General features: G+C 50.2%; 1 protein-coding gene across 1 annotated transcript in view; it reads left to right on the forward strand.

Moving 5' to 3' along the window:
• Positions 1-1045: 1045 nt before the first annotated feature.
• The window catches only part of ATOSB (atos homolog B), a gene marked incomplete at its 5' end in the record, with an annotated part of 31079 nt that continues 14059 nt past the window's right edge, over positions 1046-18065 (forward strand). The window contains 2 exons of the mRNA XM_075582025.1: positions 1046-1192; positions 1572-1671. Coding sequence (XP_075438140.1) covers positions 1046-1192; positions 1572-1671 — 247 coding nt within the window. The remainder of the gene's footprint in view (positions 1193-1571; positions 1672-18065) is intronic.

Raw genomic sequence — 18065 nt, forward strand, 5'->3', positions numbered from 1 at the left:
GAGAGATTGGTGGAACATATACATTGCAGCAGACTGATACTTCACATATAGGTGATCAGTAAGAGAGATTGGTGGAACATATTCATTGCAGAAGACTGGTACTTCACATATAGGTGATCAGTAAGAGAGATTGGTGGAACATATACATTGCAGAAGACTGATACATCACATATAGGTGATCAGTAAGAGAGATTGGTGGAACATATACATTGCAGAAGACTGACACTTCACATGTAGGTGATCAGTAAGAGAGATTGGTGGAACATATACATTGCAGAAGACTGATACTTCACATGTAGGTGATAAGTAAGAGAGATTGATGGAACATATACATTGCAGAAGACTGATACTTCACATGTAGGGGATCAGTAAGAGAGATTGGTGGAACATATACATTGCAGAAGACTGACACTTCACATGTAGGTGATCAGTAAGAGAGATTGGTGGAACATATACATTGCAGAAGACTGATACTCCACATATAGGTGATAAGTAAGAGAGATTGGTGGAACATATACATTGCAGAAGAATGATACTTCACATATAGGTGATCAGTAAGAGAGATCGGTGGAACATATTCATTGCAGGAGAATGATACTTCACATATAGGTGATCAGTAAGAGAGATCGGTGGAACATATTCATTGCAGGAGACTGATACTTCACATATAGGTGATCAGTAAGAGAGATCGGTGGAACATATTCATTGCAGGAGACTGATACTTCACATATAGGTGATCAGTAAGAGAGATCGGTGGAACATATTCATTGCAGGAGACTGGTACTTCACATATAGGTGATCAGTAAGAGAGATCGGTGGAACATATACATTGCAGAAGACTGATACATCACATATAGGTGATAAGAGAGATTGGTGGAACATATACATTGCAGAAGACTGATACTTCACATATAGGTGATCAGTAAGAGAGATCGGTGGAACATATACATTGCAGAAGACTGATACTTCACATATAGGTGATCATATAGGTGATCAACACTACATCCACTTAACAGTAATCTCAATGGTGTCCCCTCTTTTGAAGCGGGGCGCCCCCAAAAAGACTTGTTCTGCCGCTGGGACCCTCTTCTGGGTTTGGTGCTCCGAGGACGATGCCCGAGGTTTGTGTTTGCAGGGTACCCCGTGGCATACGAGACCGGGGCCCTCAACGCCAGTCACCAGCCACCGACAGGTCGGGTTTTAAAGATATCGCTGCTTCAGCATCGTCTTTGACTGAGCCAATGATTGAGCCACCTGTGCTGAAGCATGGACTGATTGAGCCACCTGTGCTGAAGCAGGTACTGATTGAGCCACCTGTGCTGAAACAGGGACTGATTGAGCCAGCTGTGCTGAAGCAGGGATATCCTTGAACCTTGCCCTGTTGGTGGCCCTTGAGGACGGTAGGATATATTAATGGGGTCACGTCCTTTCTATCCCTGGTCGCCGGTCTCGGGTCACTCTCTGTTCCCCGTGACACTTTGTATCTCCCAGTGTCCCCCTGTCACTCTGTGCCGCCCGCTCGGGTAACGCTGCTGTATATGACGGGGCCGTGTATGTGTCTTGCTGTGTAGGAGGCCGCAGCGGAGCCTGAGGAGGGGCGTTGTGGGGAGAAGCTGCACGGGGACCTGGCCCTCGTCCTGCGTCAGCCGCTCGCTGCTGGGAAACTTCGAGGTACAAAGTGCACCCCATATAGAAAAGGGGGAGCGGGATGCAGGGGCCTGATGCAGGGGGGGAGCGGGATGATGGGGGGGGGAGCGGGATGATGGGGGGGGGCGGGATGATGGGGGGGGCGGGATGATGGGGGGGGCGGGATGCAGGGGGGGAGCGGGATGCAGGGGGGGTAGTGGCATGCAGTGGCCTGATGCAGCGGGGGGAAGCGGGATGCAGGGGGGGGAGCGGGATGCAGGGGGGGGAGCGGGATGCAGGGGGGGGGAGCGGGATGCAGGGGGGGGAGCGGGATGCAGGGGGGGGGAGCGGGATGCAGGGGCCTGATGCAGGGGGGAGCGGGATGCAGGGGGACGGGGGACGGGATGAAGGTGCCTGATGCAGGGGGGTAGCGTGATGCAGGGGGGGGGGGGCACGATGCAGGGGGAGCGGGGGTGAGCGGGATGCAGGGGGGGGGGAACAGGATGAAGGTGCCTGATGCAAGGGGGGGAGCGGGATGCAGGGGGGGGGAGCGGGATGCAGGGGGGGGGGGAGCGGGATGCAGGGGGGTGGGGGGGAGCGGGATGCAGGGGCCTGATGCAGGGGGGGAGCGGAATGCAGGGGGGTGGGGGGAGCGGAATGCAGGGGGGTGGGGGGGAGCGGGATGAAGGTGCCTGATGCAGGGGGGAGCGGGATGCAGGAGGGGGGGGAGCGGGATGCAGGGGCCAGATGCAGGGGGGGGGGGGGAGCGGGATGCAGGGGGGGTGGGGGGAGCGGGATGCAGGGGCCTGATGCCAGGGGGGGAGCGGGATGCAGGGGGGGAGGCGGGATGAAGGGGGGGGAGCGGGATGCAGGGGGGTGGGGGGAGCGGGATGCAGGGGCCTGATGCAGGGGGGGAGCGGGATGCGGGGGGGGAGCGGGATGCAAGGGCCTGATGCAGGGGGGGGAGCGGGGGGATATATTCTCTCTCGGGATCCCATACTGCGGGGGTCAGTTTGTATATAGATAGTAATGGTATATATTCTCTCTCAGGAGTCCATACTGCAGGGGACAGTCTGTATATAGGTAGTAATGGTATATACTCTCTCTCAGGAGTCCATACTGCGGGGGACAGTCTGTATATAGGTAGTCATGGTATATACTCTCTCTCAGGAGTCCATACTGCGGGGGCAGTCTGTATATGGGTAGTAATGGTATATACTCTCTCTCAGGATCCCATACTGCGGGGGGCAGTCTGTATATGGGTAGTAATGGTATATACTCTCAGGAGTCCATACTGCGGGGGGCAGTCTGTATATAGGTAGTAATGGTATATACTCTCTCTCAGGATCCCATACTGCGGGGGGCAGTCTGTATATGGGTAGTAATGGTATATATTCTCTCTCAGGATCCCATACTGCGGGGGGCAGTCTGTATATAGGTAGTAATGGTATATACTCTCTCTCAGGAGTCCATACTGCGGGGGCAGTCTGTATATGGGTTGTAATGGTATATATTCTCTCTCAGGATCCCATACTGCGGGGGGCAGTCTGTATATAGGTAGTAATGGTATATACTCTCTCTCAGGATCCCATACTGCGGGGGGCAGTCTGTATATAGGTAGTAATGGTATATACTCTCTCTCAGGATCCCATACTGCGGGGGCAGTCTGTATATGGGTAGTAATGGTATATATTCTCTCTCAGGATCCCATACTGCGGGGAGCAGTCTGTATATAGGTAGTAATGGTATATACTCTCTCTCAGGAGTCCATACTGCGGGGGCAGTCTGTATATGGGTTGTAATGGTATATATTCTCTCTCAGGATCCCATACTGCGGGGGGCAGTCTGTATATAGGTAGTAATGGTATATACTCTCTCAGGATCCCATACTGCGGGGGGCAGTCTGTATATAGGTAGTAATGGTATATACTCTCTCTCAGGAGTCCATACTGCGGGGGGCAGTCTGTATATAGATAGTAATGGTATATACTCTCTCTCAGGATCCCATACTGCGGGGGGCAGTCTGTATATAGATAGTAATGGTATATACTCTCTCTCAGGATCCCATACTGCGGGGGCAGTCTGTATATGGGTAGTAATGGTATATACTCTCTCTCAGGAGTCCATACTGCAGGGGGCAGTCTGTATATAGATAGTAATGGTATATACTCTCTCTCAGGATCCCATACTGCGGGGGGCAGTCTGTATATAGATAGTAATGGTATATACTCTCTCTCAGGATCCCATACTGCGGGGGCAGTCTGTATATGGGTAGTAATGGTATATATTCTCTCTCAGGATCCCATACTGCGGGGGGCAGTCTGTATATAGGTAGTAATGGTATATACTCTCTCTCAGGAGTCCATACTGCGGGGGCAGTCTGTATATGGGTTGTAATGGTATATATTCTCTCTCAGGATCCCATACTGCGGGGGGCAGTCTGTATATAGGTAGTAATGGTATATACTCTCTCTCAGGATCCCATACTGCGGGGGGCAGTCTGTATATAGGTAGTAATGGTATATACTCTCTCTCAGGAGTCCATACTGCGGGGGGCAGTCTGTATATAGATAGTAATGGTATATACTCTCTCTCAGGATCCCATACTGCGGGGGGCAGTCTGTATATAGATAGTAATGGTATATACTCTCTCTCAGGATCCCATACTGCAGGGGCAGTCTGTATATGGGTAGTAATGGTATATATTCTCTCTCAGGATCCCATACTGCGGGGGGCAGTCTGTATATAGGTAGTAATGGTATATACTCTCTCTCAGGAGTCCATACTGCGTGGGCAGTCTGTATATGGGTTGTAATGGTATATATTCTCTCTCAGGATCCCATACTGCGGGAGGCAGTCTGTATATAGGTAGTAATGGTATATATTCTCTCTCAGGAGTCCATACTGCGGGGGCAGTCTGTATATAGATAATAATGGTATATACTCTCTCTCAGGATCCCATACTGCGGGGGCAGTTTGTATATAGGTAGTAATGGTATATATTCCCTCTCAGGATCCCATACTGCGGGGGCAGTCTGTATATAGATAGTAATGGTATATACTCTCTCTCAGGAGTCCATACTGCGGGGGGCAGTCTGTATATAGAAAGTAATGGTATATACTCTCTCTCTGGATCCCATACTGCGGGGGGCAGTCTGTATATAGGTAGTAATGGTATATACTCTCTCTCAGGATCCCATACTGCGGGGGGGGGCAGTCTGTATATAGGTAGTAATGGTATATATTCTCTCTCAGGATCCCATACTGCGGGGGGCAGTCTGTATATAGGTAGTAATGGTATATACTCTCTCTCTCAGGAGTCCATACTGCGGGGGCAGTCTGTATATGGGTAGTAATGGTATATATTCTCTCTCAGGAGTCCATACTGTGGGGGCAGTCTGAATATAGGTAGTAATGGTATATACTCTCTTCAGGATCCCATACTGCGGGGCAGTCTGTATATAGGTAGTAATGGTATATACTCTCTCTCAGGAGTCCATACTGCGGGGGCAGTCTGTATATGGGTAGTAATGGTATATATTCTCTCTCAGCATCCCATACTGCGGGGGGGGGCAGTCTGTATATAGGTAGTAATGGTATATATTCTCTCTCAGGATCCCATACTGCGGGGGCAGTCTGTATATAGATAGTAATGGTATATATTCTCTCTCAGGGTCCCATACTGCGGGGGGCAGTCTGTATATAGAAAGTAATGGTATATATTCTCTCTCAGGATCCCATACTGCGGGGGGCAGTCTGTATATAGGTAGTAATGGTATATACTCTCTCTCAGGAGTCCATACTGCGGGGGCAGTCTGTATATGGGTAGTAATGGTATATATTCTCTCTCAGGAGTCCATACTGCGGGGGCAGTCTGTATAGGTAGTAATGGTATATATTCTCTCTCAGGAGTCCATACTGCGGGGGCAGTCTGTATATAGGTAGTAATCTTATACTATATTAGTGAAAGCACTGTATGTTTGCCTGCCTGCCTGCCTGCTGGATGTCCGGTGTCCCTAGGGGAAATCTCATTGGTCCCTTGGGCCGCCCCCGCACACCTCTCATTGGCCTGAGGCGGAGTGACGGCCCAAAGGACACACAGGGACAAAAACACACACACAGGGATATACACACACACACACGGACACACGGACACACGGACACACACACACACACGGACACACACACACACACACACACAGTAGGGGGGGGGGGTGTACATTAGCAGCATGTATAACCCGGGGGGGGGGGGCCTCACATACCTGCCGGAGCCTCCGCCTCTTCCTCCCCGAAATCAGCCTCCCCCCCCCCCCCCCGGCGCCGCTACAGTCAGCGGAGGAGCGAGTGCCCGGGACACAGCGGGGGAGCGGCCACAACAAGCTGCCTCCCGCCTCAGTTCCACGTGGGAGCGGCCGGACGGGTGAGTGAGCGGCCTTCACCTCCCCTCACCCCCCTTCAAATCACCTCCCCCCCCTTCACCCACCCCTCACCCCCCTTCAAATCACCTCCCCCCCCCCCCCCGGCGCCGCTACAGTCAGCGGCGAGTGCCCGGGACACAGCGGGGGAGCGGCCACAACAAGCTGCCTCCCGCCTCAGTTCCACGTGGGAGCGGCCGGACGGGTGAGTGAGCGGCCTTCACCTCCCCTCACCCCCCTTCAAATCACCTCACCTCCACCCCCCACCCCCCCCCCCCCCCCGGCGCCGCTACAGTCAGCGGAGCGAGCGAGCGCCCGGGACACAGCGGGGGACCGGCCACAACAAGCTGCCTCCCGCCTCAGATCCACGTGGGAGCGGCCGGACGGGTGAGGGAGCTGCCGAACGGGTGAGTGAGCGGCCGGACGGGTGAGGGAGCGGCCTTCACCTCCCCACACCCCCCTTCACCTCCCCTCACCCCCCTTCACCTCCCCTCACCCCCCTTCACCTCCCCTCACCCCCCTTCACCTCCCCTCACCCCCCTTCACCCCCCTTCACCCCCCTTCACCTCCCCTCACCTCCCCTCACCCCCCTTCACCTCCCCTCACCCCCCTTCACCCCCCTTCACCCCCCTTCACCTCCCCTCACCTCCCCTCACCCACCCCTCACCTCCCCTCACTCCACTTCCCTTCCACCTCCCTCCACCCCCCCTTCACCTCCCCTCCACCCCCCCTTCACCTCCCCTCCATCCCCCCTTCACCTCCCCTCCACCCCCCCTTCACCTCCCCTCCACCCCCCTTCACCTCCCCTTCACCCTCCCCTTCACCCCCCCCACCTCCCCTTCACCCCCCCCGACCTCCCCTTCACCCCCCCCACCTCCCCTTCACCCCCCTTCACCTCCCCTTCACCCCCCCCACCTCCCCTTCACCCCCCCCCCCCTTCACCCCCCCCCCCCACCTCCCCTTCACCCCCCCCACCTCCCCTTCACCCCCCCCACCTCCCCTTCACCTCCCCTCCACCCCCCCTTCACCTCCCCTCCACCCCCCCCTTCACCTCCCCTCCACCCCCCCCCTTCACCTCCCCTCCACCCCCCCCTTCACCTCCCCTCCACCCCCCCCTTCACCTCCCCTCCACCCCCCCCTTCACCTCCCCTTCACCTCCCCTTCACCTCCCCTTCACCCTCCCCTCCACCCCCCCTTCACCTCCCCTCCACCCCCCTTCACCTCCCCTCCACCCCCCCCTTCACCTCCCCTCCACCCCCCCCCCCCTTCACCTCCCCTCCACCCCCCCCCCCCCTTCACCTCCCCTCCACCCCCCCCCCTTCACCTCCCCTCCACCCCTCCCCTTCACCCCCCCTTCACCTTCCCTTCACTCCCCCCTTACAACCTCTCACCACCTCCACCCCCCTTCCCACCTCCCCCACCCCCCTTCCCAACTCCCCACCACCTCCCCCCCCTTCCCACCACCTCCCCCCACCCCCCCCTTTCCCACCACCTCCCCCCCCTTCCCACCACCTCCCCCCACCCCCCCCCTTCCCACCACCTCCCCCCCCTTCCCACCACCTCCCCCGCACCCCCCCCCTTCCCACCACCTCCCCCGCACCCCCCCCCCTTTCCCACCACCTCCCCCGCACCCCCCCCCCTTTCCCACCACCTCCCCCCCACCTCCCCTTCCCCCCCACCCCCCTCCTTCCCACCACCTCCCCTTCCCCCCCACCCCCCTCCTTCCCACCACCTCCCCCCCCACCCCCACCACCTCCCCCCCCACCCCCCCCGCCTTCCCTGAGGCGGAGTCACGGGCCAAAGGACACACAGGGACACAGACACACACACACACGTAGACACACACACACACACACAGACGTAGACACACACGTATACACACACACACGTATACACAAACACACACACGTAGACACAAACACACACACGTAGACACACACATAGACACACACATACACACGTACACACACACACACGCACGTAGACACACACGCACGTACACGTAGACACACACACATGTACACGTAGACACGCACACACACATGTACACGTAGACACGTACACACACACACACACACGTACACGTACACACACACACACACACACACATGTACACGTAGACACGTACACACACACACATGTACACGTATACTCACACACATGTACACGTACACACACACATGGAGACATACACACACACACATGGAGACATACAAACACATACGTGGAGACATACACACACACACATGTACACATACACTCACACACGTATACACTCACACACGTATACACACAGGTATACATACACATAATGTATACACACACACACATGTATACACACACATGTATACACACACATGTATACACACACACACACATGTATACACACACACACACACACACACACACACACGTGTATACACACACGTGTATACACACACACACACGTGTATACACACACACATGTGTATACACACACACATGTGTATACACACACACATGTACACACACACACACATGTGTACACACACACACATGTGTACACACACACACATGTGTACACACACATGTGTACACACACACACATGTGTACACACACACACACATGTGTACACACACACATGTGTACACACACACATGTGTATACACACACATGTATATACACACACATGTGTATACACACACAAACATGTGTACACACACACACACACACACACACACACACTTATACACACACACACATACAATGTATACACACAAACATGTATACACGTGTATACACACATGTGTATACACACACGTATACACACACACACAATATATACATACACACAATGTATACACACACACACGTGTATACACACACGTGTATACACACACACATGTGTATACACACACACGTGTATACACACACACACGTGTATACACACACACACACACGTGTATACACACACGTGTATACACACACACACGTGTATACACACACACATGTGTATACACACACGTGTATACACACACACACACACGTGTATACACACACACACGTGTATACACACACACACGTGTATACACACACACACGTGTATACACACACAAGTGTATACACACACACACACACGTGTATACACACACACACCCCAGCACCACCACATCAGCACACCGGTATCCCATGCCCCCCCAGCACACTGGCATTCTCGGCTCCCCACCATTCCCAGCCCCCATCAACACCATCAGCACCCACACATCGCCACCTTTGCACCTCCCCCATCGGCACACCCACATCCGCACCCCCACATCAGCACCAAACCCTCCCAAATCAGCACACCAATACAATCACCATCAGTACAGCCACAGCAGCACTACCACCGCACATGGGCCGCGTGGACCACTCCCCACCCAAATGCCACACCCACACCACAAACATCCCGGGCAACGCCGGGGCTCTCAGCTAGTGGTATATATTCCCTCTCAGGATCCCATACTGCGGGGGCAGTCTGTATATAGATAGTAATGGTATATACTCTATCTCAGGAGTCCATACTGCGGGGGGCAGTCTGTATATAGAAAGTAATGGTATATACTCTCTCTCTGGATCCCATACTGCGGGGGGCAGTCTGTATATAGGTAGTAATGGTATATACTCTCTCTCAGGATCCCATACTGCGGGGGCAGTCTGTATATAGGTAGTAATGGTATATATTCTCTCTCTGGATCCCATACTGCGGGGGCAGTCTGTATATAGGTAGTAATGGTATATACTCTCTCTCAGGGTCCCATACTGCGGGGGGCAGTCTGTATATAGGTAGTAATGGTATATATTCTCTCTCAGGATCCCATACTGCGGGGGCAGTCTGTATATAGATAGTAATGGTATATACTCTCTCTCTCAGGATCCCATACTGCGGGGGGCAGTCTGTATATAGGTAATAATGGTATATACTCTCTCAGGAATCCATACTGCGGGGGCCAGTCTGTATATAGGTAGTAATGGTATATACTCTCTCTCAGGAGTCCATACTGCGGGGGCAGTCTGTATAGGTAGTAATGGTATATATTCTCTCTCAGGAGTCCATACTGCGGGGGCAGTCTGTATATAGGTAGTAATGGTATATATTCTCTCTCAGGAGTCCATACTGCGGTGGCAGTCTGTATATAGGTAGTAACGGTATATACTCTCTCAGGAGTCCATACTGCGGGGGACAGTCTGTATATAGATAGTAATGGTATATATTCTCTCTCAGGATCCCATACTGCGTGGGCAGTCTGTATATAGATAGTAATGGTATATATTCTCTCTCAGGAGTCCATACTGCGGGGGCAGTCTGTATATAGGTAGTAATGGTATATACTCTCTCAGGAGTCCATACTGCGGGGGCAGTCTGTATATGGGTAGTAATGGTATATACTCTCTCTCAGGAGTCCATACTGCGGGGGCAGTCTGTATATGTGTAGTAATGGTATATATTCTCGCTCAGGAGTCCATACTGCGGGGGCAGTCTGTATATAGGTAGTAATGGTATATACTCTCTCTCAGGGTCCCATACTGCGGGGGCAGTCTGTATATAGATAGTAATGGTATATACTCTCTCTCAGGAGTCCATACTGCGGGGGGGGGCAGTCTGTATATAGGTAGTAATGGTATATACTCTCAGGGTCCCATACTGCGGGGGCAGTATGTATATAGATAGTAATGGTATATACTCTCTCTCAGGGTCCCATACTGCGGGGGCAGTCTGTATATAGATAGTAATGGTATATATTCTCTCTCAGGGTCCCATACTGCGGGGGGCAGTCTGTATATAGATAGTAATGGTATATACTCTCTCTCAGGGATCCCATGCTGCGGGGGGCAGTCTGTATATAGGTAGTAATGGTATATACTCTCTCTCAGGATCCCATACTGCGAGGGGGCAGTCTGTATATAGGTAGTAATGGTATATATTCTCTCTCAGGAGTCCATACTGCGGGGGGCAGTCTGTATATAGATAGTAATGGTATATATTCTCTCTCAGGAGTCCATACTGCGGGGGGCAGTCTGTATATAGATAGTAATGGTATATATTCTCTCTCAGGAGTCCATACTGCGGGGGGCAGTCTGTATATAGATAGTAATGGTATATATTCTCTCTCAGGAGTCCCATACTGCGGGGGCAGTCTGTATATAGGTAGTAATGGTATATACTCTCTCTCAGGAGTCCATACTGCGGGGGGCAGTCTGTATATAGATAGTAATGGTATATACTCTCTCTCAGGATCCCATACTGCGGGGGGCAGTCTGTATATGGGTAGTAATGGTATATACTCTCTCTCAGGGATCCCATACTGCGGGGGACAGTCTGTATATGGGTAGTAATGGTATATACTCTCTCTCAGGAGTCCATACTGCGGGGGCAGTCTGTATAGGTAGTAATGGTATATATTCTCTCTCAGGAGTCCATACTGCGGGGGCAGTCTGTATATAGGTAGTAATGGTATATACTCTCTCTCAGGAGTCCATACTGCGGGGGCAGTCTGTATATAGGTAGTAATGGTATATATTCTCTCTCAGGAGTCCATACTGCGGTGGCAGTCTGTATATAGGTAGTAATGGTATATACTCTCTCAGGAGTCCATACTGCGGGGGACAGTCTGTATATAGATAGTAATGGTATATATTCTCTCTCAGGATCCCATACTGCGGGGACAGTCTGTATATAGATAGTAATGGTATATATTCTCTCTCAGGATCCCATACTGCGGGGACAGTCTGTATATAGATAGTAATGGTATATACTCTCTCTCAGGGATCCCATGCTGCGGGGGGCAGTCTGTATATAGGTAGTAATGGTATATACTCTCTCTCAGGAGTCCATACTGCGGGGGGGGGCAGTCTGTATATAGGTAGTAATGGTATATACTCTCAGGGTCCCATACTGCAGATGGACAGTCTGTATATAGATAGTAATGGTATATATTCTCTCTCAGGGTCCCATACTGCGGGGGGCAGTCTGTATATAGATAGTAATGGTATATACTCTCTCTCAGGGATCCCATGCTGCGGGGGGCAGTCTGTATATAGGTAGTAATGGTATATACTCTCTCTCAGGATCCCATACTGCGGGGGGGCAGTCTGTATATAGGTAGTAATGGTATATATTCTCTCTCAGGAGTCCATACTGCGGGGGGCAGTCTGTATATAGATAGTAATGGTATATACTCTCTCTCAGGATCCCATACTGCGGGGGCAGTCTGTATATAGGTAGTAATGGTATATACTCTCTCTCAGGAGTCCATACTGCGGGGGGCAGTCTGTATATAGATAGTAATGGTATATACTCTCTCTCTCTCAGGATCCCATACTGCGGGGGGCAGTCTGTATATGGGTAGTAATGGTATATACTCTCTCTCAGGGATCCCATACTGCGGGGGACAGTCTGTATATGGGTAGTAATGGTATATACTCTCTCTCAGGAGTCCATACTGCGGGGGCAGTCTGTATAGGTAGTAATGGTATATATTCTCTCTCAGGAGTCCATACTGCGGGGGCAGTCTGTATATAGGTAGTAATGGTATATACTCTCTCTCAGGAGTCCATACTGCGGGGGCAGTCTGTATATAGGTAGTAATGGTATATATTCTCTCTCAGGAGTCCATACTGCGGTGGCAGTCTGTATATAGGTAGTAATGGTATATACTCTCTCAGGAGTCCATACTGCGGGGGACAGTCTGTATATAGATAGTAATGGTATATATTCTCTCTCAGGATCCCATACTGCGGGGGCAGTCTGTATATAGATAGTAATGGTATATATTCTCTCTCAGGAGTCCATACTGCGGGGGCAGTCTGTATATAGGTAGTAATGGTATATACTCTCTCAGGAGTCCATACTGCGGGGGCAGTCTGTATATAGGTAGTAATGGTATATACTCTCTCTCAGGGTCCCATACTGCGGGGGCAGTCTGTATATAGATAGTAATGGTATATACTCTCTCTCAGGAGTCCATACTGCGGGGGGGGGGGGGCAGTCTGTATATAGATAGTAATGGTATATACTCTCTCTCAGGAGTCCATACTGTGGGGGGGGGGCAGTCTGTATATAGGTAGTAATGGTATATACTCTCAGGGTCCCATACTGCGGATGGACAGTCTGTATATAGATAGTAATGGTATATATTCTCTCTCAGGGTCCCATACTGCGGGGGGCAGTCTGTATATAGAAAGTAATGGTATATATTCTCTCTCAGGATCCCATACTGCGGGGGGGCAGTCTGTATATAGGTAGTAATGGTATATACTCTCCCTCAGGAGTCCATACTGCGGGGGCAGTCTGTATAGGTAGTAATGGTATATATTCTCTCTCAGGAGTCCATACTGCGGGGGCAGTCTGTATATAGGTAGTAATGGTATATATTCCCTCTCAGGATCCCATACTGCGGGGGCAGTCTGTATATAGATAGTAATGGTATATACTCTCTCTCAGGAGTCCATACTGCGGGGGGCAGTCTGTATATAGAAAGTAATGGTATATACTCTCTCTCTGGATCCCATACTGCGGGGGGCAGTCTGTATATAGGTAGTAATGGTATATACTCTCTCTCAGGAGTCCATACTGCGGGGGGCAGTCTGTATATAGGTAGTAATGGTATATACTCTCTCAGGAGTCCATACTGCGGGGGGCAATCTGTATATAGATAGTAATGGTATATACTCTCTCTCAGGATCCCATACTGCGGGGGCAGTCTGTATATGGGTAGTAATGGTATATACTCTCTCTCAGGAGTCCATACTGCGGGGGCAGTCTGTATAGGTAGTAATGGTATATATTCTCTCTCAGGAGTCCATACTGCGGGGGCAGTCTGTATATAGGTAGTAATGGTATATACTCTCTCTCAGGAGTCCATACTGCGGGGGCAGTCTGTATATAGGTAGTAATGGTATATATTCTCTCTCAGGAGTCCATACTGCGGTGGCAGTCTGTATATAGGTAGTAATGGTATATACTCTCTCAGGAGTCCATACTGCGGGGGACAGTCTGTATATAGATAGTAATGGTATATATTCTCTCTCAGGATCCCATACTGCGGGGGCAGTCTGTATATAGATAGTAATGGTATATATTCTCTCTCAGGAGTCCATACTGCGGGGGCAGTCTGTATATAGGTAGTAATGGTATATACTCTCTCAGGAGTCCCATACTGTGGGGGCAGTCTGTATATAGGTAGAAATGGTATATACTCTCTCTCAGGAGTCCATACTGCGGGGGCAGTCTGTATATAGATAGTAATGGTATATACTCTCTCTCAGGAGTCCATACTGCGGGGGGCAGTCTGTATATAGAAAGTAATGGTATATACTCTCTCTCTGGATCCCATACTGCGGGGGGCAGTCTGTATATAGGTAGTAATGGTATATACTCTCTCTCAGGAGTCCATACTGCGGGGGGCAGTCTGTATATAGATAGTAATGGTATATACTCTCTCTCAGGATCCCATACTGCGGGGGCAGTCTGTATATGGGTAGTAATGGTATATACTCTCTCTCAGGGATCCCATACTGCGGGGGACAGTCTGTATATGGGTAGTAATGGTATATACTCTCTCTCAGGAGTCCATACTGCGGGGGCAGTCTGTATAGGTAGTAATGGTATATATTCTCTCTCAGGAGTCCATACTGCGGGGGCAGTCTGTATATAGGTAGTAATGGTATATACTCTCTCTCAGGAGTCCATACTGCGGGGGCAGTCTGTATATAGGTAGTAATGGTATATACTCTCTCAGGAGTCCCATACTGCGGGGGCAGTCTGTATATAGGTAGAAATGGTATATATTCTCTCTCAGGATCCCATACTGCGGGGGCAGTCTGTATATAGATAGTAATGGTATATATTCTCTCTCAGGAGTCCATACTGCGGGGACAGTCTGTATATGGGTAGTAATGGTATATACTCTCTCTCAGGAGTCCATACTGCGGGGGCAGTCTGTATATAGATAGTAATGGTATATATTCTCTCTCAGGATCCCATACTGCGGGGGCAGTCTGTATATAGATAGTAATGGTATATATTCTCTCTCAGGAGTCCATACTGCGGGGGCAGTCTGTATATAGGTAGTAATGGTATATACTCTCTCAGGAGTCCCATACTGCGGGGGCAGTCTGTATATAGGTAGAAATGGTATATACTCTCTCTCAGGAGTCCATACTGCGGGGGGCAGTCTGTATATAGATAGTAATTGTATATACTCTCTCTCAGGATCCCATACTGCGGGGGCAGTCTGTATATGGGTAGTAATTGTATATACTCTCTCTCAGGGATCCCATACTGCGGGGGACAGTCTGTATATGGGTAGTAATGGTATATACTCTCTCTCAGGATCCCATACTGCGGGGGGCAGTCTGTATATAGGTAGTAATGGTATATACTCTCTCTCAGGAGTCCATACTGCGGGGGCAGTCTGTATATAGGTAGTAATGGTATATACTCTCTCAGGAGTCCATACTGCGGGGGACAGTCTGTATATAGATAGTAATGGTATATATTCTCTCTCAGGATCCCATACTGCGGGGGCAGTCTGTATATAGATAGTAATGGTATATATTCTCTCTCAGGATCCCATACTGCGGGGGGGGGCAGTCTGTATATAGATAGTAATGGTATATACTCTCTCTCAGGATCCCATACTGCGGGGGGCAGTCTGTATATAGGTAGTAATGGTATATATTCTCTCTCAGGATCCCATACTGCGGGGGGGCAGTCTGTATATAGATAGTAATGGTATATACTCTCTCTCAGGATCCCATACTGCGGGGGGGCAGTCTGTATATAGGTAGTAATGGTATATATTCTCTCTCAGGGATCCCATGCTGCGGGGGGCAGTCTGTATATAGGTAGTAATGGTATATATTCTCTCTCAGGATCCCATACTGCGGGTGGACAGTCTGTATATAGATAGTAATGGTATATATTCTCTCTCAGGAGTCCATATTGCGAGGGCAGTCTGTATATAGGTAGTAATGGTATATATTCTCTCTCAGGATCCCATACTGCGGGGGCAGTCTGTATATAGATAGTAATGGTATATACTCTCTCTCAGGAGTCCATACTGCGGGGGGGGGCAGTCTGTATATAGGTAGTAATGGTATATACTCTCAGGGTCCCATACTGCGGATGGACAGTCTGTATATAGATAGTAATGGTATATATTCTCTCTCAGGGTCCCATACTGCGGGGGGCAGTCTGTATATAGGTAGTAATGGTATATATTCTCTCTCAGGGATCCCATGCTGCGGGGGGCAGTCTGTATATAGGTAGTAATGGTATATACTCTCTCTCAGGATCCCATACTGCGGGGGCAGTCTGTATATAGGTAGTAATGGTATATATTCTCTCTCAGGAGTCCATACTGCGGGGGGCAGTCTGTATATAGATAGTAATGGTATATACTCTCTCAGGAGTCCCATACTGCGGGGGCAGTCTGTATATAGGTAGTAATGGTATATACTCTCTCTCAGGGATCCCATGCTGCGGGGGGCAGTCTGTATATAGGTAGTAATCGTATATACTCTCTCTCAGGAGTCCATACTGCGGGGGGCAGTCTGTATATAGATAGTAATGGTATATACTCTCTCTCAGGATCCCATACTGCGGGGGCAGTCTGTATATGGGTAGTAATGGTATATACTCTCTCTCAGGGATCCCATACTGCGGGGGACAGTCTGTATATGGGTAGTAATTGTATACTGTATACTCTCTCTCAGGAGTCCATACTGCGGGGGCAGTCTGTATATGGGTAGTAATGGTATATACTCTCTCTCAGGAGTCCATACTGCGGGGGCAGTCTGTATATAGGTAGTAATGGTATATATTCTCTCTCAGGAGTCCATACTGCGGGGGCAGTCTGTATATAGATAGTAATGGTATATATTCTCTCTCAGGAGGTCATACTGTGGGGGCAGTCTGTATATAGGTAGTAATGGTATATATTCTCTCTCAGGATCCCATACTGCGGGGGCAGTCTGTATATAGATAGTAATGGTATATACTCTCTCTCAGGAGTCCATACTGCGGGGGGGGGGGGGCAGTCTGTATATAGGTAGTAATGGTATATACTCTCAGGGTCCCATACTGCGGATGGACAGTCTGTATATAGATAGTAATGGTATATATTCTCTCTCAGGGTCCCATACTGCGGGGTGCAGTCTGTATATAGGTAGTAATGGTATATATTCTCTCTCAGGGATCCCATGCTGCGGGGGGCAGTCTGTATATAGGTAGTAATGGTATATACTCTCTCTCAGGATCCCATACTGCGGGGGCAGTCTGTATATAGGTAGTAATGGTATATATTCTCTCTCAGGAGTCCATACTGCGGGGGGCAGTCTGTATATAGATAGTAATGGTATATACTCTCTCAGGAGTCCCATACTGCGGGGGCAGTCTGTATATAGGTAGTAATGGTATATACTCTCTCTCAGGGATCCCATGCTGCGGGGGGCAGTCTGTATATAGGTAGTAATGGTATATACTCTCTCTCAGGAGTCCATACTGCGGGGGGCAGTCTGTATATAGATAGTAATGGTATATACTCTCTCTCAGGATCCCATACTGCGGGGGCAGTCTGTATATGGGTAATAATGGTATATACTCTCTCTCAGGGATCCCATACTGCGGGGGACAGTCTGTATATGGGTAGTAATTGTATACTGTATACTCTCTCTCAGGAGTCCATACTGCGGGGGCAGTCTGTATATGGGTAGTAATGGTATATACTCTCTCTCAGGAGTCCATACTGCGGGGGCAGTCTGTATATAGGTAGTAATGGTATATATTCTCTCTCAGGAGTCCATACTGCGGGGGCAGTCTGTATATAGATAGTAATGGTATATATTCTCTCTCAGGAGTCCATACTGTGGGGGCAGTCTGTATATAGATAGTAATGGTATATATTCTCTCTCAGGAGTCCATACTGCGGGGGCAGTCTGTATATAGGTAGTAATGGTATATACTCTCTCTCAGGGTCCCATACTGCGGGGGCAGTCTGTATATA

This window comes from Ascaphus truei, unplaced genomic scaffold (genome assembly GCF_040206685.1).
Source record: "Ascaphus truei isolate aAscTru1 unplaced genomic scaffold, aAscTru1.hap1 HAP1_SCAFFOLD_1802, whole genome shotgun sequence".
Lineage (NCBI taxonomy): Eukaryota > Metazoa > Chordata > Amphibia > Anura > Ascaphidae > Ascaphus > Ascaphus truei.